Raw genomic sequence first — 22,216 nt, forward strand, 5'->3', positions numbered from 1 at the left:
ATGTTAGCAGGATTTTGCTTCCTTTTGATGAAAACAGATAAAACATCCCTGCACTGATGTTCACTGCATGCCAAATCTTGACTTCACCACTGAGAAGCACAAAAGAACTTTGTAACTCATCCTTATTTCAGACAGAAGGGAAATGGGAACTGCTCAGATATGTACTGTAAATAAATTACTGTAGCCGGGGATGGTGTGAAAGGTTTTAAATAAGCAGTAATGAATTCAGTGCAATTAAAAGCTCATCATTAGTTCAATGTGCATGTCTGTTCAGCTCATTTCAAGAAGGTTTAACATAAGGAATGACTCTCACAGTCATAGCTTAGAGTTGTGGGACAAATACAAATTAACTTTATGTCTGCTAACTGTAGATTTGCAACAGGGCTCTGTTAGCCTACCTTAACGTAAGACACCGTAAAGTGTCAGCTTGTTGCTTTTAGAGGGAAATATTTAATGGAAAACAATCCACTTGTAAAGTCATTTTCCAGGCCCAAAATCTTTGCTACTTCCCTAAATTAAAAAACACTGAGGCACAGTTTCAGTTGCTTTTAGCTTCAGTCAAATTGTCTCTTCCTGAGCTACCCATTTCCAATACTGTTTTACATCATGTTTTCCCCAGTGAAACACTGCAAATGAGTGAATAAAACCTCCCAGATAATTGTCTTACACCCACCTCACAAAGTTAAAAGCCGTTTTCCAGCCTCTATTATATGTTTTTTCTTTTCTCTGTGGTAATTTCCATCATATTCCACTCCAGTCTGCACATTTATAACAGTGACTTTGTGGTGACTTGTAAGTTTTTATTCCACTGGACGTAGCATGGTGTCAACAGCTACATACGGTGACAAGTTGAACTTCCCTTTTTTCCTTTACAGCAGCTGGATAAAACCTGTAGTTTAGAAAACTGTCTATCCTGCAGCTTAGTCTTTTAAATACTAGAGAGGATTTAAATTTGTCTCAATATGTACAAAATGCAGAGCAGTCACAAGTAAAATGTGTCTGTTCTCTAAGAAGTAGTTCTTTATAACTCCTACAAACACCGTGTGTGTGCAGATTTAAAACAACAGATATAATATGTTCATTTATAAGCATTTCGGCTGTATTTTAAAATTACAGGAAAAGAACACTTAGCTGTTTCTCTTCTCATTACAAAAGCACGGATCAATCAGTTCAAAAGGTGAGAACACATTTCTTCTTTTGTTTGTTGTGCAAGCCTGACACAAACGTGTCTCATTCCCTGCTTGTCACATATAAACTCTGTTAAAAACAGCACTAGACTCACATTTAAATGTGGATTAAACCAATGTGTCAGGTTATTGTTGTTAAACCTAACATGTTAGACAACTATAGGCAGTGTTTAGGGCTTCAATCTAACCAGCAAATGGAAAAGAAAAGAAAAACCACAGACAAACAAATGGTACATAAATCTCAGTCTTCTGGCTGATAATCAGAAATGGGGGGTCTCCATTTTAATGGCAGTGGCTGGAGCTGTATGAGTCAACTTCATTTATACATAGACAGACGACAAAAAATAGGACTTCCTGGTAAGTTATAAAAATCTGTTACTGTTACTTGATTTCATTTACTTCTTGTACTGCCGTTGGCTAATATGGGTAGATATAAAGCAGTACAGCAACAGGAATCATGTGAAAAACTAACCCCTTTCAGCCACCGTTTTGTCTTAGAGCGGGGTCCAGGTACTGACTCATAAGGATACCTTATCAGCAGCATCTCCTGTCAGATGCAGAAGCAGTATTCTGTTATTGTAGTTGAATTGGCTTTTATTGTTAAGGGGCATGTGGCAGAGGCAAGACTGAGGCTAATCATGTGTATTACAATGGGATTTTTGACAAAATGAGCAACCTTGATGATGAATGCAAATGGGAGAATGCATGGGGGAAAGCAATAAGCCTCCTAAACCAAACCACCACCTACCTTTAACTTTCCACTACAGCTATAGTTTTGCTATTTGAGTAAAGTGAATTGGACTGAGTGTAACAATTTAACTGGTGTTCTAAAGACATTAAGGTTTTAAGGGTTGTTTTTTAACTGGTTGTTGAGCCTTTACTGCTTTTTGATAAGGATGAACCCTAACCTTAAAGGGTAAAATTGTCATATTACTACCTTGTTTTTGTCTTTGCTGACTGACTTTTATTTCTTTTGAATTGATATGTTTATTGATTAGCATTCAAATATCTCAGTGAAGACAGAACAAAGATTTACCACAAAGCAAGAAAGCATGAGACAAGGCTAATCAAAAGGTATTGGCTGAAGCATTTGCTTATTACGCCAACCCTTTTAACAAAAGATCTTTTAGCATGCAGCTCCTGTACACAGGGCTCGAAGCAAATAATAAAATTCAATTCAATTCAATTTCATTTATATAGCGCCAAATCACAACAAATGTCGCCTCAAGGCGCTTCATAGATACAGAGAGAAAAGCCCAACAATCATATGACCCCCTATGAGCAAGCACTTTGGCGACAGTGGGAAGGAAAAACTCCCTTTTAACAGGAAGAAACCTCCGGCAGAACCCGGCTCAGGGAGGGGCGGCCATCTGCTGCGACCGGTTGTTTTTTTTTTTTGTTTTTTTTGTTTTTTTTTTTCTTTGAATTGATATGTTTATTGATTAGCATTCAAATATCTCAGTGAAGACAGAACAAAGATTTACCACAAAGCAAGAAAGCATGAGACAAGGCTAATCAAAAGGTATGAGGACAATATAATAAAAACATCAATTATATATTGATATAATTGATCGGCCAGAGGGGCCGATGGCGCGATATGGCAGCCTCGCTTCTATCAGTCTGCCCCAGGGCAGCTGTGGCTACAACTGTAGCTGCCTCCACCAGTGTGTGAATGCGAGAGTGAATGAATAGTGGCATTGTAAAGCGCTTTGAGGGTCTCAAAAATGCTATCCATTATTATTATTTATTCAGATTGCTCAGGGTTGTGTTTAGGGTCATTAACTACACCATATTTGGGTTTTACTTGAGAATTCCATTCTAAAGGTTCATTTACCAAGATCTTCATGTAATTCCACACACTGCCACTGAGAGAAGATTGTTGCATGTGGCAGGATCAATGACAAAGCGGCCTGCTCATACTATGATTAAAACGGATGTAGCATTTGCTGCGCTTATCCTCTTTAAGCTTCCCACAATTGTTCAATAGACAACTTACACCATGTGCAGTATATCAGCCATTCTGAACGAGGACCTTAGGTGATTTTTTGGGGGGGGCAGTTTGTCAAGAGGTTATCAGAATTTATCATCTGCAGACCACAGATGTACACGGTAAATTACATGGCAATCTGACACACTGACAGAGCACCAAATCAAGCGCTATCACCGGCAGCAGCAGTGACACACAAAGGTTAAAGAAAACACAAAAGGTGAGTGGAGTTCTCGGGGTATATAAATCCATGTTTTTTTTTTCCAAGGCTGTCGAGTAAAAAGGCAGAGACACAAAGCTGGATGTGGAGGTAACCAGCAGGCTGGATACAGAGTGAACTCTGTTTGGCCTTGAAAAGGCCACCGTGTGAGGGCAGTAAGTCGGCTCGAACAGAAATAACCCACGGAGAGAGAAAAAAATAGTTCTTCCTCTGCGTACATCTTTACTGAGTCCTTCTCATCTCGCTGGCCTTTCTTAGTCATTTTTTCCCACTCTCTAAGGATCTCACCTCTTTCTGTTTTTATCTCTCCCTTTCCTTACCCTCCAGACTTTTTGCTCCACCCTAATCTCATCAGCCTTGGGGTCACAATATAGCTGCAGTTTAGCAGCAACAACATCGCTCTTAAGTGAGACTAAATTCCACCATGGCACTAAAATCTCACCTGCACTAAACAGGCTTTCTAAATTTATAAATAGCATTATTAATTTACCGCCTATTGTCCCATACTGCTGGCACATTTTCACTCTGAGCATTTGGTTTACTTCTTTAACATTACAAACAGCATTTGCAGCTTCAATGTACCTACAATTACAGCATTCAAAAGCTTCACATTAAACTCTAAATAACACACATCAATGCATGTAATTAGAAAATATACTGCTAATGTTAAACGAAGATTTTGAAAACATCACCATGCAGCAGGCTAGTTCATTTTGCCAAAATGTCCTTGCAACAACTGAAAATGGTGCTCAGTAGTTTATATGCTGCGTAACTGTAACCGGAAGGTCGCCGGTTCGATCCCCGGGCTCTCTGTCCTGGTCGTTGTGTCCTTGGGCAAGACACTTTACCCTACCGCCTACTGGTGTTGGCCAGAGGGGCCGATGGCGCGATATGGCAGCCTCGCTTCTGTCAGTCTGCCCCAGGGCAGCTGTGGCTACAACCGTAGCTGCCTCCACCAGTGTGTGAATGTGAGAGTGAAATGATAGATGGTGTCCTGGGGATCTCCTCTCAGATCGCGGCCAAGACACCATTGAGCTCAGACTGCACAGTTTGAGGTGCAACCTGGAGGCATCAAGTGGACTGAAACATAATGTCCCAGAGGTGTTCCATTGGATTTAGGTCAGGTGAGGGTTGGGGGGGGGCGAGTCGGTGGCATCATTTCTTTTGTCCTCGAGGATCTGCCTGGGTCCTCTTGTCCAATGAGGCCAGACATTGTTGTAAACCAGGAGGAACCCAGGAACCACTACACCAGGTTAGGGTCTGACAATGTGTCCAAGGATTTCATCCTGATACCTGGCTGTCAGGGTGTTGTTGCATGTAGAGCTCTGTCCCTCACAGATATGCCTTCCCAGATCCTCACTGACCCACCACCAAACCAGTCATGCTGAACGATGTTACAGGCAGCATTACATCTTCTCGACTGTTTCTCCAGACCCTTTCATGTCTGTCACATGTGCTCAGGGTGAAACTGCTCTCATCTGTGAAAAGCACATGGTGCCAGTGGTGGATGTGACAATACTGGTATTCTAAATGCCAATGGGGCCTACTAGAGCAGTGTTTCCCAAACGGTGTGCCATGGAAGATTATCTGGTTCCACCTGTTTAGTACTCGGCATGAGTAACGGGCAGAACAATTACATTCTCTTCCACTAAAGGGCAGTACAATTACTTGCTCTAATTAAATGGGTTGCCAACTGCCAGTAAAAGAGAAGAAGACGAAGAAGAAATTACATAAGTCATGCTGTGAGACTACACAGTGTGTAATAGCAATAGATAAATATTTGAAAAGAGAAAGTAGTCAGTCTGACCTGGGTCCCGGAGAAAATTTTGACCCAGATGAAGGCCCTAGCATGAGTAGTGGTCAGAAAAAAACAAAAAAGGTATACTGCGGACAAACCGAGCCAATTCCGCTACACCTGGTGCGTGGGGAAAAAATGATCAATATGCTTTTTGTAACACTTTTGTTTGGTGGTGTGCCGTGTGATTTTTCTAATGTGAAATATGTGCTGTGGCTCCAAAAGGTTGGGAAACACTGCACTAGAGGATGTCAGGCCCTTGGGTCACCGTCATGAAGTAAGTTTCTAATTGACTGGTTGGAGACATTCACAGCAGTGGCCTGCTGGAGGTCATTTTGTAGCTCTGGCAGTGCTCGTCCAGTTCCTCCTTGCATAAAAGAGCAGATACTGGTCCTGCTGATAGATTAAGGACCTTCTATGGCCCTGTCCAGCTCTCCTGGGGTAACTGTTTATCTCCTTGAATATCCCCTGCCTTCCAGCACAGTCTTGTTTGAGGTGACCAAATACTTATTTTCCACCCTGATTTACGAATAAATTCTTTACAAATCCTACCATGTGAATTCATGGATTTTTTTTTCACATTCTGTCTCTCACAGTTGAAGTGTACCTCTGGTGCAAATTACTGACCTCTGTCATCATTTTAAGTGGGGGAACTTGCACAATCGGTGGCTGACTAAATACTTTTTTGCCCCACTGTATATATATACACAATTTTTTTTTTTTTTTTTTTTTGGGATATACCAAGGGATATCCCAATACCCCTTTTTGTCAGGTCTTGTAATAGTACTTATCTTGGTACAATTAAATGCCAGAAATGTGTCAAAGGGATTTACATCTACTGCAACTTGAAGATCATTTATATCATCTCAACTCTCAACTCAAACTCTTTCGTATTATTTGCCCATTTTGCTATTTCAACAAGCAGGTAGTAAACGATATAGAGACATCTTTATATGAGCTGATCCACTACTTTGACCCAAGGAGCTTTATATTGTAAGATAAAGACCCACAGTATTAGATAGAAACCCAAACTATCAAATGACCCCCTGTACTTGGCAACAGTGGGAAGGAAAAACTCCCTTTTAACAGGAAGAAACTTCAAGCAGAACTAGGCTCAGGTATTGGAAGCCATCTGGCGTGACTGGTTGGGGTTGAGGGGAGGGATACAGGGCAAATGACACACTGTGGAAGAGAACCAGAGACTAATAATGACTAACATTAAACAAGTTTCAATACCTGTCAGGTGGGTTAACTGAAGTGAAACCTATAGTAGTTCCTGTCAAAGGCTTTAGGCTACATTTAACTGTGCATCTTATTGGTCTCACAGCATCTATGTATAAGGACGTGTTCTAATTTTATTGCTAATTGAGTCCAAAATAATGGCTATTGCTGGGGAACATTAAGAGAGAAAGAAAAGAGAAAGGAGTAGGTATCATTGGCATGTAAAATGATGGTAATTATGAGAACCCTAACATATCCTGAAAATAACAGTAATCAGTATGACCTGCTCTGGAAAGAGGTGTGATGACTCGCACAGATGTCTACTCAAAACATCTTTTCATCCTTCTGCCTTCTTTCTTTTTCCATTTTCTTTCTTGATCTGCCCAGATATTTCTCTATTTTGCTGTCAATATATTTCCAGGAAGTCATTACAGCTGACAAAAAAAGTCATCCTCACCCTTCCCCCCAGCCAATTCCCCTTCTTTTGTAATCTTTCATTGTTTTCTCTCTCAGTCTCCCTCCCCTCTCATTTTCTGCAAGTTATTAGCACTGACAAAACCCATCTCGGCATTTTTCTCAAAGTCATTAGAACTGACAAAACCTCTGCCTCTATTCCTTCTGTAAGTCATTAGGACTGACAGAATCTCTCTATCGAATCGTTTCATGACACAAACTTCAGTGGCTCTTTTGTCCAGCCTACCGTTCAGAGGCCCAGAGCTCTGCAGGCCTAGATTGTCTCTGAGGTAACAAAGCTTAAAAGCCTGGATGTGAAAGCCTTCAGCTGGAGCCCCGACTGTCAGAGGTAACCATTTAACACCAGCAGGGGAGTCACCAATGTGTCACCCAGAGCTTTTTCTACTCAGTGCTTTGAGCTGCTGTGTGCACCAGAGTCGTGATCTAAGAAATGCACTGTTGTCTTTTACACACTGTTAGTATAAAACTCTGTACCATCAGACTTTTATCCCTTTATAAGCTAACAACTGCTAAATCAGGATCTTGGTTGCAGATGCCTTTGAGTCAACAACTTTAGTTCGTCTATCTTTTTCAGCCAAGTAAGCAGCAAGTCTCTGTAAAACAATGTCACTGTTGGCCAGCTTGTTCCAGGCAAAAATACCTCATCCACTTCTTATTGGATAATGTAGAGACTTTATACAGATATTACTGTGCGTGGGCACATCCTGGTTGCCAGAGGATGTGCCCACGCAGCTCTACCAATCTGCAGATAGTTCATTTGGAGCCACAAGGCATGACTTCAGGATTTGTGTGAAATGTCTTGGCAATTACTTTGTAATGACATGGCATCATACCAAAGATAAGACCAATGACTGAAACTAGCACCACTGACTAACAATAGCCATGTGCTACGTTTCACGATTATTAATATGCAAACTAGGGCTGTGTGATATGGCCAAAATCTCATATCCCGATATAAGACATTTATCATCCTGACAACGATATATATCACAAAAATTTTACACTTTCAGTAAATTCTGGGAATCTCGGGAAACTTGAGTTGCGTGAAGTGTTTTCAGCTTGGCGTTGTGTACCTGGAGTCGAGTGTTTTGACCGATGCATGAAACTGAATATTTTTAGATATAAGTTTGTGCCATTTTCTTTGTCAGTATATATTGCACGGTGTGAAAAGCATGAGTCTAAGGTTTCTTTTGAGCACCTGATGTCTCTTTTTTTGCTTCTCATCCATAAACTCTCTCCATACTCTTTTACGTGACTCTTGCGTAGGTGGTAGAAGAGGTTTGCCATGTTTGAGTCTGAGGTGGGGATGGTTTCCTGCATAATTTTAGTCCATGTCAGACTTTTCATAACCAAACCATTAAGACGATGAAAAAATATTGCAGTAAACAATTTATTTTGCGACACCACGAAACAAACGATAGGGTAATATGAAACAATAGACGTTTTCATATCGTCATCCGATATATATCGCTATATCGAACAGCCCTAACGCAAACTGTCATGACCAGTGATTAGTGGTTATGAGTACTATTCATAGAGAGTTGGATGTTGCCTGCAATCACAGCATTATATGGTGGTTACAATTTGCACTCTTTTACCCATTATATTACATATATTACAATTTTTGGCGTTGTGCATTTTGGGGTTTGAAAGCCACAGAAATGTTCAGTGTTTTAAAAAAGCGCATCTCAGCTTTTCTGTCACATATGGGGTCACCAAATCTTTTTGCTTATGCAATGATTCTCTTTCTTCAATCCTTTATCACCTTGACCGTTCTTTAGGCGAGGAGATATTTTTCACCATCTTACAATTCTGTGATTACATCGTTTCCCCACCTCAACTGAGCATTTATGGCTCTTGTAACTTTGCAAATGAAGATTTTTTTAAACATATAAATGCAAATAAAGAATTCAAATGTATACTTTAATGGTTATCCAGTTAATCCATTTTCAAAGAAATAATCAGAAAGGGGTTAATCTCTCATGCTGCTCTTTTTAAAATTCTCCTTTTGTTTAAATAACAATAAGTAAAATATTCTAGGAAAAACTTTGGGATCTGGGTAATTGCGTCAAGGATTTCCACCTTGTTTTTCTTGCTTCTATCACCCAAACCCCAAATCTTACGTCTAGTTAGGTGCAGGATCGTGTCTGTGTTTATAGAGCTTGTAACTATAAAGCCAAAGTTGGGTGTCTTTCAGCAGGAGGAGCTGAATGAGAGCTTATGGTTGTGTGAGAGATAGGAGATAATACATATTATAATATAAGCTTTGCCGGACAGATGTTTTTTTCACTTTATGATTGAAGGTTTCTCTAATTAGAACAATTAATCAGTTGATTTTTATTGTTTTCTCAGAGTGTCTGTATAGCTGTTGATTTTCTTATTTTCCTATGTGAACATTGATTAAATTGCTATTGATTGCTAGCTGCTTCTACCCTATTACAGTCAACACAATTCATTTATATGAGCACTGATAAAAAATGACCAGGTTAGTTAGAACCAGGTTTAAGTGCTGTTGGCAGCCTTCGTAGACGTTTACTATTACCGTATTTTCCGCACTATAAGGCGCACTTAAAAGCCTTTAATTTTCTCACCCAAAAAAATCGACAGTGCACCTTATAATCTGGTGCCCCTTATCTATGAATTCCGGCTGTGTTTACTGACCTCGAACAGATTTTATGTGGTACACTGCACTCAAAAATCTGTCAAAAAATGTTTTAGTAGGACTTTGCTAAGCTACGAAGCCGCACCTCTTGATGGATTGTCTGAGCGTTATGGCTACCGTAGTCAGGAGCCTCGCGGCTCAGAGTAATCTGGGTCCAAAACTCTGTCCGCATCAGGTCCCAAACGAACACTGTGTAAATTCTTTCATCTTTAATAAAATGATCAGTGTTTCTGCTTTACTAGGTGTAACAATTAAATTTAACATCCAGGCATCCATGAAAACAGAATTTATTAAATTTAACAGAATTAGAAGTTAGCAGAAAGTTAGCAGGAAGTTAGCTTGCTGGTTTCGCTAGTTACCTAAGCATGATATATCATGTTCTGACTAAGAGACTGCTGGAAAAAAATAAAACGTACAGCTCTGCTATCACTTCCAACATGAATGAAGACAGAAAACTACACAATAGTGACGTTTGTAGGGTTACTGAAGTTAGGTTAGGCTAGATGGTATATAATGCTGTGCTAGTGATCGCTAGCGACACAGCTATGTTAGCATACCAAAGCATACCACAGTGAACCTGGAGAATGAACGTTAACTTTTTTCCACTTGATAAAAGTTCCCGATGTTTTTTTTTGACAAATGCAATTGCATGAAAAATTGCTGTAAACGGACCAAACTTTAGTAGGGGAGAACAACTGAGATAATCCAGCCACAGTATGAGGTTAGTTATTAATGTAAGATAAGATAAACTTTATTAATCCCACAAATGGGAAATTTGTTTTGTTACAGCAGAAAGTGGACAGTTCAAAGTTACATAGCAAAAAAACACTGGAACAACATATACCGTTGTTCCAGTGTTTATAGAGCAGCTACCAGAGAATTCAACATTAATGAATCAATGGTACGTAAGTAGAGGAAGCAAGAGGAATGAGTTGAGTAAAGTTTGACTTATCTGGCTGTTTTGTTTCGTTTAACGTTCTTTATTATCCAGTGCGCCTTATGTATGAAAACAGACCCGTTTGTCAACAGTGCGCCTTATAATCCCGTGTGCCTTATGGTCCGAAAAATACGGTAATACAGTCAGTTACTACAATTAGTGGCACAGCACAAGATGTAATTGGTCAGAGATCCAATTAAAACTACATTCTGAGACAAGTGCAGTAACTTACCATATCCAAAGTATCCAGTTATAAAAAAAAATACCAACTACAGTTGGTTTAAAGGGGAAAGTAACCCAAAATTATTGAAAATCAGACTTTGAACCTTTTCTCTCAACATTTTCTTCTGTAAATTTGACCATTTTAACATGGTTGTCTATTGGAATTTACTCACCAAGGCCCTCTAGCAGCCAACCTCCCATTGGCTTAATTGTTTATCCCCAGGGGGTGGCACTTATGTGACAAACATTTAAACACAACTTTAAAAAGCTGCTTATTTGTTATTGTTTTTTAATCATTGTTAATCGTTGATACTGATGGCCTACTGCTGGCACCTGTCAAATTTTTAATAAAATGCAAATTTGTTCCTGCAATTGTCCACATTACCACTTCCCTCTGGATGAAGTGAAACAATAGGTCCTCCATTTCTACAATTTTGTTGTACATGCACAAGGACACTAAATGACTATATTATTCTATTCCATAAAGGGGTAAAGATTAAAATTTCTTTCTCCAGTGCTTCACTTCAAAGCAGTCCTGCGCATGCATATGGCCAGTTTATCTTATTGGCTTTTAACTACAGCAATAATGCAGATTCACCGACCGTGTCAGAGCAAACAAAGACACATTTTTTAGAAAGAAAGAAAAAAGAAAATCAGGCTTATCTTACCTATCGATTCCATCCTGGGAGTAATAAACACCGTAGGTTTGAACAGCTCCTCCGGTCTCCTCTGGGGGGCGCCAGCTGAGTCGGACAAATCGGCTGGACACTAGGACAGGGACCAGGTCGCGGGGGGCAGAGGGGAGGGCAACGCCTGGGCTGGGGGACACTGGTGGGGGATCAGAGGAGGAGGAGTAAGTCAAAGGGGTGCCAGAAGGAGCAGGATAAGGGCGGGGAAGAGTAGGTGGTGTGAAGGAAGGTAGATTCTGAGTGGGCGTGGGCTCTGTTAGCAGTTCATCCAGGGAAGGGAGGGGAAAGCAAAGGAAAGGAGAAGCAGGGAAAAGGATGGGGGACGACGGGGGGGAGGTGGAGGGGAGGTGCGGGAGGTGAGCAAAGGAGACAGAGCAAAGAAAAAAAACAACAAAACGAGCAAAGGACAGATGAGATGAGCAGATAAGGAACGGAAAAGACGTGGAAGAGACAAGAAGGAAGAAAAGAAGGAAGAAGAGTGATAAAGAAGATCACAGCCAAGAAGAAAAAGCAGCAGAGCATCTGAAGAGCTTAGTTATCAATCAGATATCAAACAGATATCAGTCATCTGAATGTTAACACTGTTTTAATGCCATGACATTAAAACACACATGGTATATTAATTTTATGTGAAAATGATGCTTTAAAGTTCCTACTCTTCTCACAACGTTCAGTTCAGTTCTCAGAAGATGAAAACAAATCTGAATTGTTATAAATGTGTTTACCCAGTTTTCCAAAATACTCCAAATTACTGCAAGGAAACAAAACACACTGAAAAAAATGTAAATTTTTCTGACACGACCTTTACTTACTCAGCACCTACAGTGTTTTTGAGGCTCTTTGTTTCACATGCCTAAATGGCCAGGAAGGATACAGCTAATAATGCAGTGACTATTAACAGCACACTAACCCACCAGCTGAGCAAATCTAGCACCAGGGCTAATAAAAAGACTTAAACTCCATCTAATTTTAACCATTTACTAACTGACTAAGCAATTTAAGTATAGGTCTAAAACATGTCTAAATGGTACATAGGCATCATCAAGAGAGACAATAGCCTGAATAGCATTAAAATTCTAATTTTAGCTCTTTTTAAAAAACCAAAGATTTTTGTACTTTGTAACTCCTAAATGCAGTTGATGATGCTCCCTAACTAAAAAGATACAGTGGGATGCAAAAGTTTGGGCAACCTTGTTAATAGTCATTATTTTCCTGTATAAATCGTTGGTTGTTACAATAAAAAATGTCAGTTAAATATTAGGGGTGCAACAATACTCTTATCGATATTGAACCGTTTGATACAGTGCTTTCGGTTCGGTATGCATATGTATCGAACAATACAAAACTTTTAATTTATTTTATCAACTTTTCTTCTGACGATGCTGTCTGTGTTGAGCGCTCAGTGGATCTGCGTTCAACTACTCCGCCTAGGCTGCACTGTTGAGTGCAGATCCACTGAGCGCAGTGCAAGCTAGCAAGACAGAAGCTAAGCTCATTGCAACATGGCAACTGGCTCAACGCTACCCGAAATCGAACCTCCCCCACCCTCATTCAGATCTGGCGTTTGGAACTATCTTGGTTTTCATGTGAAGCATGACCCTGTTGGTAAGCCCGTCATGGACAAAAGTAAAACAGTATGTCGGACTTGTCACACAATGCTCAATTGGTGGGAACTAGTGCGTTAGCGCAGTTAGCTTGTTAACGTGTTGACGGATCCAGCCCCATGCACGGGGCGATCCGCGGTAACTCGTTAACGGAGATTTGTCGCGTTATGGCGTTAATGTCATTTTAACGAGATTAACGCTGACAGCACTAGTGGGAACACAACGAATATGACTGCACATTTATGCCATCATCCTAGTGCAAAGACAAGTGGAAGCAGACAAAAACAACAAACTGTCATGGTCCCTGTGCCTCCCCGCCAGCCCAGTGTGGCCACAAGTGTTTGTTGTTTTTCTCTCTCTCCTACCTGTCTGCCTGGGCGGAGCTCTGATTGGGCTCCCGCCCTTGGCCCACGCACCTGCAGCTGATCTCGAGTGAATTGCAGTTGATCTCTGGCTCTTCTTAAGGCTGGGGCTCTGAGCTATTCAGTATTGCCTGGGAATTAGTTGTTCCCGTGCTTGCCGCCGACTTACCCTCGTCTTTGTTTATAGGTTTATCTGGACCCGCCCGTTTTGATTCCTGGACCCCGTGAGTGTGAGTGGGTTGCTTGTGTGAGGAGTGTTTGGACAAGGAGCGGAGCAAGTGTGATGAAGTGTGTTTCCCCCCCCCCCATTGATCCCCGGGACCCTGGTGTCCCCCCCCTTCACGTGTACATAGCGCACTGGAGTGATTAATAAAGTGTTGTTGAACCGTGCTACCTCAGTCTGTGCCTGAGTCCGTCCACCACCGTGACACAAGCAGGCATGCTACAAACTTTACCCGAGTCATTTAGACAGCCGTTAGCACATGATTCTCCTTATGGGGACCTGATATGTTTAATATGCTGCTGAGAATATAGCCCAGAAGAAGCGTATAGTATAGCTTTTATTTTGGAAAAAGCCATTTCATTTTAGTAGATCCACCTTTTGCAGAAATCACAGCCTCTAAACGCTTCCTGTAGGTTCCAATGAGAGTCTGGATTGTGGTTGAAGGTATTTTGGACCATTCCTCTTTACAAAACATCTCTAGTTCATTCAGGTTTGATGGCTTCCGAGCATGGACAGCTCTCTTTAACTCATACCACAGATTTTCAATAATATTCAGGTCTGCGGACGGAGATTCCAGAACGTTGTACTTGTTCCTCTGCATGAATGCCTTAGTGGACTTTGAGCAGTGTTTCGGGTCGTTGTCTTGTTGAAAGATCCAGCCCCGCCGCAGCTTCAGCTTTGTCACTAATTCTCCAGGATCTGCTGATACTGAGTGGAATCTATGTGTCCCTCAACTTTGACAAGATTCCCAGTCCCTGCACTGGCCACACAGCCCCACAGCATGATGGAACCACCACCATATTTTACTGTAAGTAGCAGGTGCTTTTCTTGGAATGCTGAGCTCTTTTTCCTCCATGCATAACGCCCCTTGTTATGCCCAAATAGCTCAGTTTTAGTTTCATCAGTCCACAGCACCTTATTCCAGAATGAAGCTGGCTTGTCAAAATGTGCTTTAGCATACCTCAAGCAGCTCTGTTTGCGCTGTGGGCGGAGAAAAGGCTTCCTCTGCATCACTCTCACATACAGCATCTCCTTGTGTAAAGTGTGCCGAATGGTTGAATGATGCACAGTGACTCCATCTGCTGCAAGATGATGTTGTAGGTCTTTGGTGCCGGTCTGTGGGTTGACTCTGACTGTTCTCACCATTCGTCGCTTCTATCTATCCGAGATTTTTCTTGGTCAGCCACATTTTCTCAACATGTTCCTAACTGTGGAAACAGACAGCTTAAATCTCTGAGACAGCTTTCTGTGTCCTTCCCCTAAACCATGATGGAGAACAATCTTTGTCTTCAGGTCATTTGAGAGTTGTTTTGAGACCCCCATGTTGCTACTCTTCAGAGAAAATTAAAAGAGGAGGGAAACTTACAATTGACCCCCTTAAATACTCTTTCTCATTATTGGATTCACCTGTGTATGTAGGTCAGGGGTCACTGAGCTAACCAAGTTCCAATAATTAGTTCAAAGGTTTTGGAATCAATAAAATGGCAACAGTGCCCAAATTTATGTACCTGCCTGATTTTGTTTAAACAATTATTGAACACTTTCTGTAAATCCAATAAACTTCATTTCACTTCTCAAATATCACTGTGTGTGTCTCCTATATGATATATTTAACTGACATTTTTTATTGTAACAACCAACGATTTATACAGGGAAATAATGACTATTAACAAGGTTGCCCAAACTTTTGCATCCCACTGTAATGTGATTTACTCTTGGCCATTAACACTGATTCACGTACCATTACCAAAGAGTTCATGCTGACTGTTCATGTTGAACCTTCTATTACAACTACTGCTTGACTGTAGCAGAAATCTACCTTTTATACTGTATGAATATAATCAAAGCAAAGGTGGGACAGCTGCTAATGCCATGTAGAGGTTTCTTAAGATTCAGTTCATTTTTCAAAGTCTGTACGTCTGTAGCATTTTGACTGGCAGCTGGGTATTTCTTAAACCTCTGAGGTCTATGTCATTGCTAACAAAGACCTCAAGTCTAGCCCTAGGCAATGGAAATTTGTCATTTTTGTTTTTATTAAATCGTTCTTCTCAGTCTTGGCAATCAGGGAACAAAGAAACCAACCATTCAATCTGACATCCTTCAAAAAGATGCCATGAGTGTTATTTCCACCTGTATTACTAATATCTCCTCCTTATCGATCGTGGCAAATCTTTAAACCACAAATCTACTACACATCCAATCTCGAGAGGTATGGAAATGGAAACCAGTAACTCGTGCTCTGTGTGGTACACGTATGAAATGCTCAGATCAGTATGAAAATATGTTACTGGGCAGATTATAAGAAAAGTAAATGAAGATGAGAATGAAATCAAGAATGACTGCTCTCCTCTGGATGTGCAGGTTACTCACATTGTACTATCTACTTGTTCAGATTCTTGGTCACTGACAGTATTCAGTATTATCTGAAACTCATTTGAGAGGTTTAAATATTCTGTATTATGTCTAAGTTTTCTGTTTTTGAGCAAAAAGTAAAGTTTTTAAAAAGTACAAATAAAATGAACGGCATGTTCTGGAACATTCATTTTTAGTCATTTTCTTAAATCTCTTAGACAAGTGCAGTGAAGCAGTTTAATCTCTTCTCTTCAGACTTTCACCTGTCAGCATGAAGACCACTCCATTTGTTCCAGGCTGCCTACCTGTACATATGATTAACATTCAAATTGACCAACCACAGAATATTGCTGTGCCTCTGCGGATTTATTCAGTCAAATAATTGCCGCTGTTTCTACTTGTCACTGTGAAGGTTTCAGGCACACTTTCTGAACAGCTCCATCCTCCCTTTCCCATCTCCCTTCATACTTTTAATGTATCTCGGTAAAATCTCCATTGACAGCTGTGATAGGCAATAAAATAAAGGACAATTGCTCTATGTCACAAGGCCAGTTCAATGGATAACGAGGTGACCGCCTGTAACGTTTAAACTCATGTCATTGGGAGTCCCAAAGTCAATGCCGTAACTTAACAGGAAGTTCAAAGTCTCTATATAATTCTTGGGCAAAAATAGCCACCCTGCGCAATAATGATACTTTCAGGCAAACCATTTTGACAGCAACAATTATTTGACATCAAACCTGAGTCCAAGGTTGTGGACATGGTGTTATTTATTAAAAAGCAATTTATCAGGTTGACCTTTAGACCTGCTTATTCATGCAAGGTGAATACCTAGACTCACCGGAGTTGACAGAAAGGTTAGGGTATCTCAGATATGCACAACTGTAATGACCAGTAGAATACAAAAGTTTTCTTGAGGCTTTTTCTTGAGGCTCAAGCTTCCACTTCACTTTTCATCCAAGAAAACAATTTTTAATCTGCAGTGTGTACAGGCTCACCAAAAACTGGGAATACATAGATACAGATGGTAGCCTCAGAATTTGGCGTGAGCAGCATGAAATCATGGGCATAGGCAGTGCTGGGAAAGTTGTTTGTACACACTTATGGCCCCTTATTGACAACCAATTATGGTTTGAATTCCAAAGTCCATTTGAGTATTGTTGGTGACCATTTGGGTCCCATAATTTACCATCTACTAATTATAATGCATCATGTCAAAAAGAAACCTAAAGTCTCAAACTTGTCTCACCAACAGGACATTATTTGTAGATTTCAGTGGCCTCCACTATTCCTCAACCCAAACCCAGTGTCTTGAGAGGCAGTAGAGTAGGATATATGGAGAATTAGTGTGAACAAAATATGTTTTTTGATGGCCACAACATGGATAAAACTTCCACCTTGTGGAATCCATCACACTATGAAGTCAGGTTGTTTTGTATTCAGTCTTCTATCTATCTGTATCTATAAAAATAATGAAAAGCAAACATATTCAAACGGTGCTCAGAATAGCAATTTTTAAGTGGCTACACCAGAATCTGTGCATGGATAAGTGACTTTACTATATGTTCTGGACCTTTTTCAAGGCATGCTGTAGGTGCTTATACATACATACAAACTATGTATATCCATCAACTATCAACTGTTTTCCCACTCTGCACTAATTTCAGTTAGTTAAATACTGAAAAGAAAATAATATGTGCTCAAAGTATACCATTAGAAATGAAAAGCATATTTTCCTGTCCTACAGTGTCTGCCTCCAAGACAGGAAAAAATTAAACCATGACATACTCCCAGATGTAAAGCACACCTGAGCTGTTCAAATGTGACAAAGCTGCAGAAATAATGTTATGGTCTACAAACTTTTACACTGCTTAAAATGTATAATCTACACATTGGGCTGTGCATCGTTATTAATAGTCTTAAAATGGATTAAAAATGTTTTGGTTGATTGTTAAAATCACTGTGCTGCATCAAAATAACCCAGTTGTGTATTTCTTCTCATTTGACACAGCACTGTGTTATCAAAATAACCCATACTGGATTATTTTTAAGTTATAATGCTATGATAACTAAGTTATCATAGCATGACCCTATGTTCTCCCAAGTATAGCCAATCAGGTTACAAAGAAAATAATCAATTAAACTTACATGTATCACAAACAATTATTATTTTTGATTCAACAAAGTCATTTTGGTTTGCTCCAAAACTTAGAGTTGGAACTAGGGCTGGATTAGAGTTTGGGGTCATCACATGACTTAGACCTCACTGGAGGTAGAGTATGTGTTGTACCTATAATGATTGTGGGTGAATGTAGCATATTCAGGTAGGGTCCACCCTCAGACCTGCAACCATTCACAATCACAATCACACCAATGACTAATTTAGGATTACCAGTAATCTAACCCAAACAAGATGGTATGCCTTAAAAATGAGCGGCATGTCTTCCACTGTGATCCCAAGCAAGCATTTAGACAACATGCTAACTCCACAGAGAAAGGCCCAGACTGGATTTAAGTCCAGGACCTCTTGCTCTAATTCAACAGTGCTAACCTGTACAACTATCCCACCCCATATTAAAGCATACCATGTATTATTAGTTTATTGTTTAAACAAAATTCACTCACGATCTCCACCAAAAAAGGTTTTAAGTCTAACACTCATTTTAACTCATGAGGTTAAAGAGCCTCAGCTGGTATTAGTAAGCCCCGAAACTACCATTTGAGGCCTAGAACTCATCAGGAAAGAAGTTTAGTAGGGTAACAGACCAAAGGAACTAAAGAGCCACACTTCTAAGGTACATCTATCTTTTCAGTCTATGGTTTAACCACTTAACATCCTCCAAGTGTTTGGCTGTGTGGAATGAGCAGTGGCATTAGAACTGGGTCCATATCTACTCCCTGAACCTTTACCTGTGTGGCAAAAAGAACTGTAAAACCAAAATGCATGTAAGAGGCTTTATTTGAAAAGTTTATGAAACTGCTGGTTCAACATGAGGTGAAAATGTCACCTTACCCCTATATCTAAGTGGATGTTAAGAGGTTAGCCCAACCTTAATCGTACCGCTAACCCACTTCTAAAAGAGGATTTATGGTCTGTGTGAAACCAAACAGTCTCAGTGTCTCCCTGCAGAAACTGTCAGAAACAGTTTACCACTCTTCTGTCATTGGAAGGACATTAAACACATTTGATTTCAGACCAGCTATCTGGGAGTCCATAACCCAGCCATTACTTAACGATAAAACCAAGTCTTAACAATTGAGCAGCCATTTGACTGTCGGTCCTGAAGAGAGGATCATCCAAAATGTTCTACAGATGCCTCTAAAACTCAAATTATTCCTTGGAAAGATAAGCACGCGCACACACACACACACACTCACGCACACCTAGACAAACACACACACACTCACAGTTTAGATGGATGATGTGTTCATATCACCACTTCAACAATAAAAGTGCAGTGACCTATATACTGTACCTGCGCGTGAAGGGTAATTATGGAAAGATATCATCTCTCAACAACTCCTAACCGAAAGCTACTCATGTGAAACAAAACTGATACCATCAAATGTCACAACTCCTCTTCTCGCCATTCCTCCGTCATAAGCTGAGAGAAATCCAATTTATCCCCGCGGTCAGAGGTCGCGACTCCCCACAGAGTCTTTAAATGCTTTTGTCTATCCGCACTTGTCAATAAAGCTTCACTGACTTTGCAAGTGCACATTTCACACTTTATGGTGCAATGAAATGAAAGAGGGAAGCAAGAGAAAGACAGACAATCAAGGAGAAAATGGAGGAAATGCTGTAGAAAAAAGGGGGAATGAAAACAAGGATAGTGAAATAAAAGAAGAAGAAGTAATACAGATGCAATAATATGAAAATGGGAAAAGAAGATTCAAGATGGTAGAAGGTAGTAAGAAAATACAGACGATAAAGAAAAGGGAGAGGATGAAAGGAGAAGGGAAGAAGCAAGAAACGGAGAAGGAAAAACAAGACTGAGAGGGAAAGCAAAAGAAAGATCAGAGGGGAAAAAGAAGCACAGTGCGAAACGGAGGAGTTTTAACACACCTCCTCTTGACTCTGTGAGATGAGATTTCAGGGTGTGAAGGGCGGATTTGTTCCCGCTCGGTGACCCAGCCAAAAAAACTGAGCCGAAGCTGAGCAGTAAAGCGTCACTCTCTGCTGAAAATAGACGGGTGGGCTAAATAATAGAGTCAGACACCACAGAAGAAGAGCAGGAAAACAATCTGAATAAGTGCTGAAAATTACACTGCAGTCTGTCCTGCGACAGATGATACCTGTGCACGCACACACGCATACACAAACACACACACAAAGAGCCTCTGTCCATTTCCTACAAGCTGCTCTGCATTTATATTGTTTCTGCTGCCTGGATGATCTTTAGGGGAGTTTGTTTTCAGCTCTGAGGATTCTACACCCAAGATATCAGACCTTTGCGTGTCTGTATTGCATATATGGATTATTTCAAAAGACAATGCACTGGAGTATTATAACTCATACATGCAGCACAGAGGCAAAACAGAGTGTGCTACACTTAAGATGCTATTCAGAAACCGAGGATTTAGATTTCATCTGCTTCAGCATTTATTGTTTTACCCTGTTACAGGATCTGACAGGTTACCAGCTACCCTTCTAGTGACTTGGTATTCTTTAAAAAGCTTATTTTCTGTCAACAAAACACAACAAAGAACCAAAACAGCAATTTAATCACTTAACTGTTCTCTGACTTATGAATTATAAAAATAAAAACTGCGTTTATTTGAACAGCAGAATTTTCATTATTTTCTTCAACAGTACTAAAATACTCAATTTACAAATAAATATGAGCTTCACAAGGTGCCTTAAAATAAAAATAGACCCTATCTGATACTTAGTTTGAGTCACAACGTGTTGGCAGTGCAATGCAGACGTACCAGCGCCCTGCAAGTATAAAAGCTTTGGTCATGTTTGAAGTCTAAAAAAAGTACATCAGGTAAAACTGAGCTTTTTGGTAATTAACTGTTAAACTTAGTGCATCATAAAAACAACGCTCAGTGTACTGTTTGAGGGAACACTGAGGTCAGAGCAATATAGGTGGAGTTCGAATCACGTCTGTCTTTTTCCTGCACCTCATTTTCTTAACAGCTTTAACAGATCTGTAAAGCTTATGAAGCACACACCAAATGGAAGCTGTGTTTAGACACAGTGCTGACCATCAATAAGCAAAGCGACTGCTACCAGTCAGACATGATGCGAACTTGTATCCATTAATTATTTTATCAATTTTCTTCCATTTTGCTTCCCTCTTGGTTTTATTCACTATGGAGGTCACACAATGCAGATTTATCTGACTTTGACCACAGCGCCTGCAAAAGCTCCCAAATTGAATGCAGCGATGACTTTGGGTTATGCTCAATAACGGCAACAGCTTGTTATTGTGCAGGACAAACTATGGAAAATAACTGTTTTCTGAGAATGACAGAACAGGTGCTGCATCCTGTGTGAAAACTTATTTTTATACAAGCACTGTACATTTGTTTTTTTCCCTTCATTTTGAAATAACATTTATTCAGCCTCCTTCGGATTCATCAGGGAAACTCACAACGTGACTCACAACTGATAAAAAGTGCTGTGGTGTTGTGAGTAGGTGAAGAGGTTACAGGAACACAAAACAAAATGGGAAATTTTTTACCAATAGTTCTGATGCACAAGTGTGTACAAGGCCAGCTGCACGCAGGACATGTAACAGATAAGAGACTGTAAAGCCCACATGGAGAGGAAACACTTTTCTACGGAAGGGTCAGCTCTAACCTCCCCTCTGCTTTGACACTCCAAAGGATAAGTGGTTATGGATAATGGATGCAGACAACATAAAACTCACTCACGGCAAAGCAAAATATGGCTGCTAACATTCTAAAAATCAATTTACCTCATCACTGAAACCCAAACCAATCATCCCAGGGGACTCCTAAGAATAGGCCTATTAATGTGCGCATAAATCATAAAATATATCCATGCATGTCACACACAATTAAATTAAATCAAATTGGGGTGGAGGAGAGGGGGAAGGGGGTGAATCTGACCATTGATCCATACGCTTATATATGTAGGACATCCACTATTACAACCATTAATAGCCTAACAGAGAGGCCCAGACCTCTCTCTCTCCAGCCACCTCCTCCAGCCCCTGCAGGGTGGACACTGAGCCATTCCAAAGAGTCACCCTCAGGAGGTGTCCTAGTGGGCATCTTGGTCATTTTGGCCTGTGTGTGAGTGCTGACGT

At 40.3% G+C, this 22,216-nt stretch overlaps 1 protein-coding gene across 4 annotated transcripts in view; it reads right to left on the reverse strand.

Moving 5' to 3' along the window:
• Window positions 1–22,216, reverse strand: part of dcc (DCC netrin 1 receptor) — a 389,213-nt gene that overhangs the window by 143,549 nt on the left and 223,448 nt on the right. For 2 of the 4 annotated variants that reach the window (XM_085168991.1, XM_085168990.1), the window contains exon 8: window positions 11,374–11,647. In XM_085168991.1, the coding sequence (XP_085025117.1) occupies window positions 11,374–11,647 (274 nt within the window). The remainder of the gene's footprint in view (window positions 1–11,373; window positions 11,648–22,216) is intronic. The other 2 variants (XM_085168994.1, XM_085168992.1) reach the window with 1 other exon arrangement.

This window comes from Neolamprologus multifasciatus, chromosome 7 (assembly GCF_963576455.1).
Source record: "Neolamprologus multifasciatus chromosome 7, fNeoMul1.2, whole genome shotgun sequence".
Taxonomy (NCBI): Eukaryota; Metazoa; Chordata; class Actinopteri; order Cichliformes; family Cichlidae; genus Neolamprologus; species Neolamprologus multifasciatus.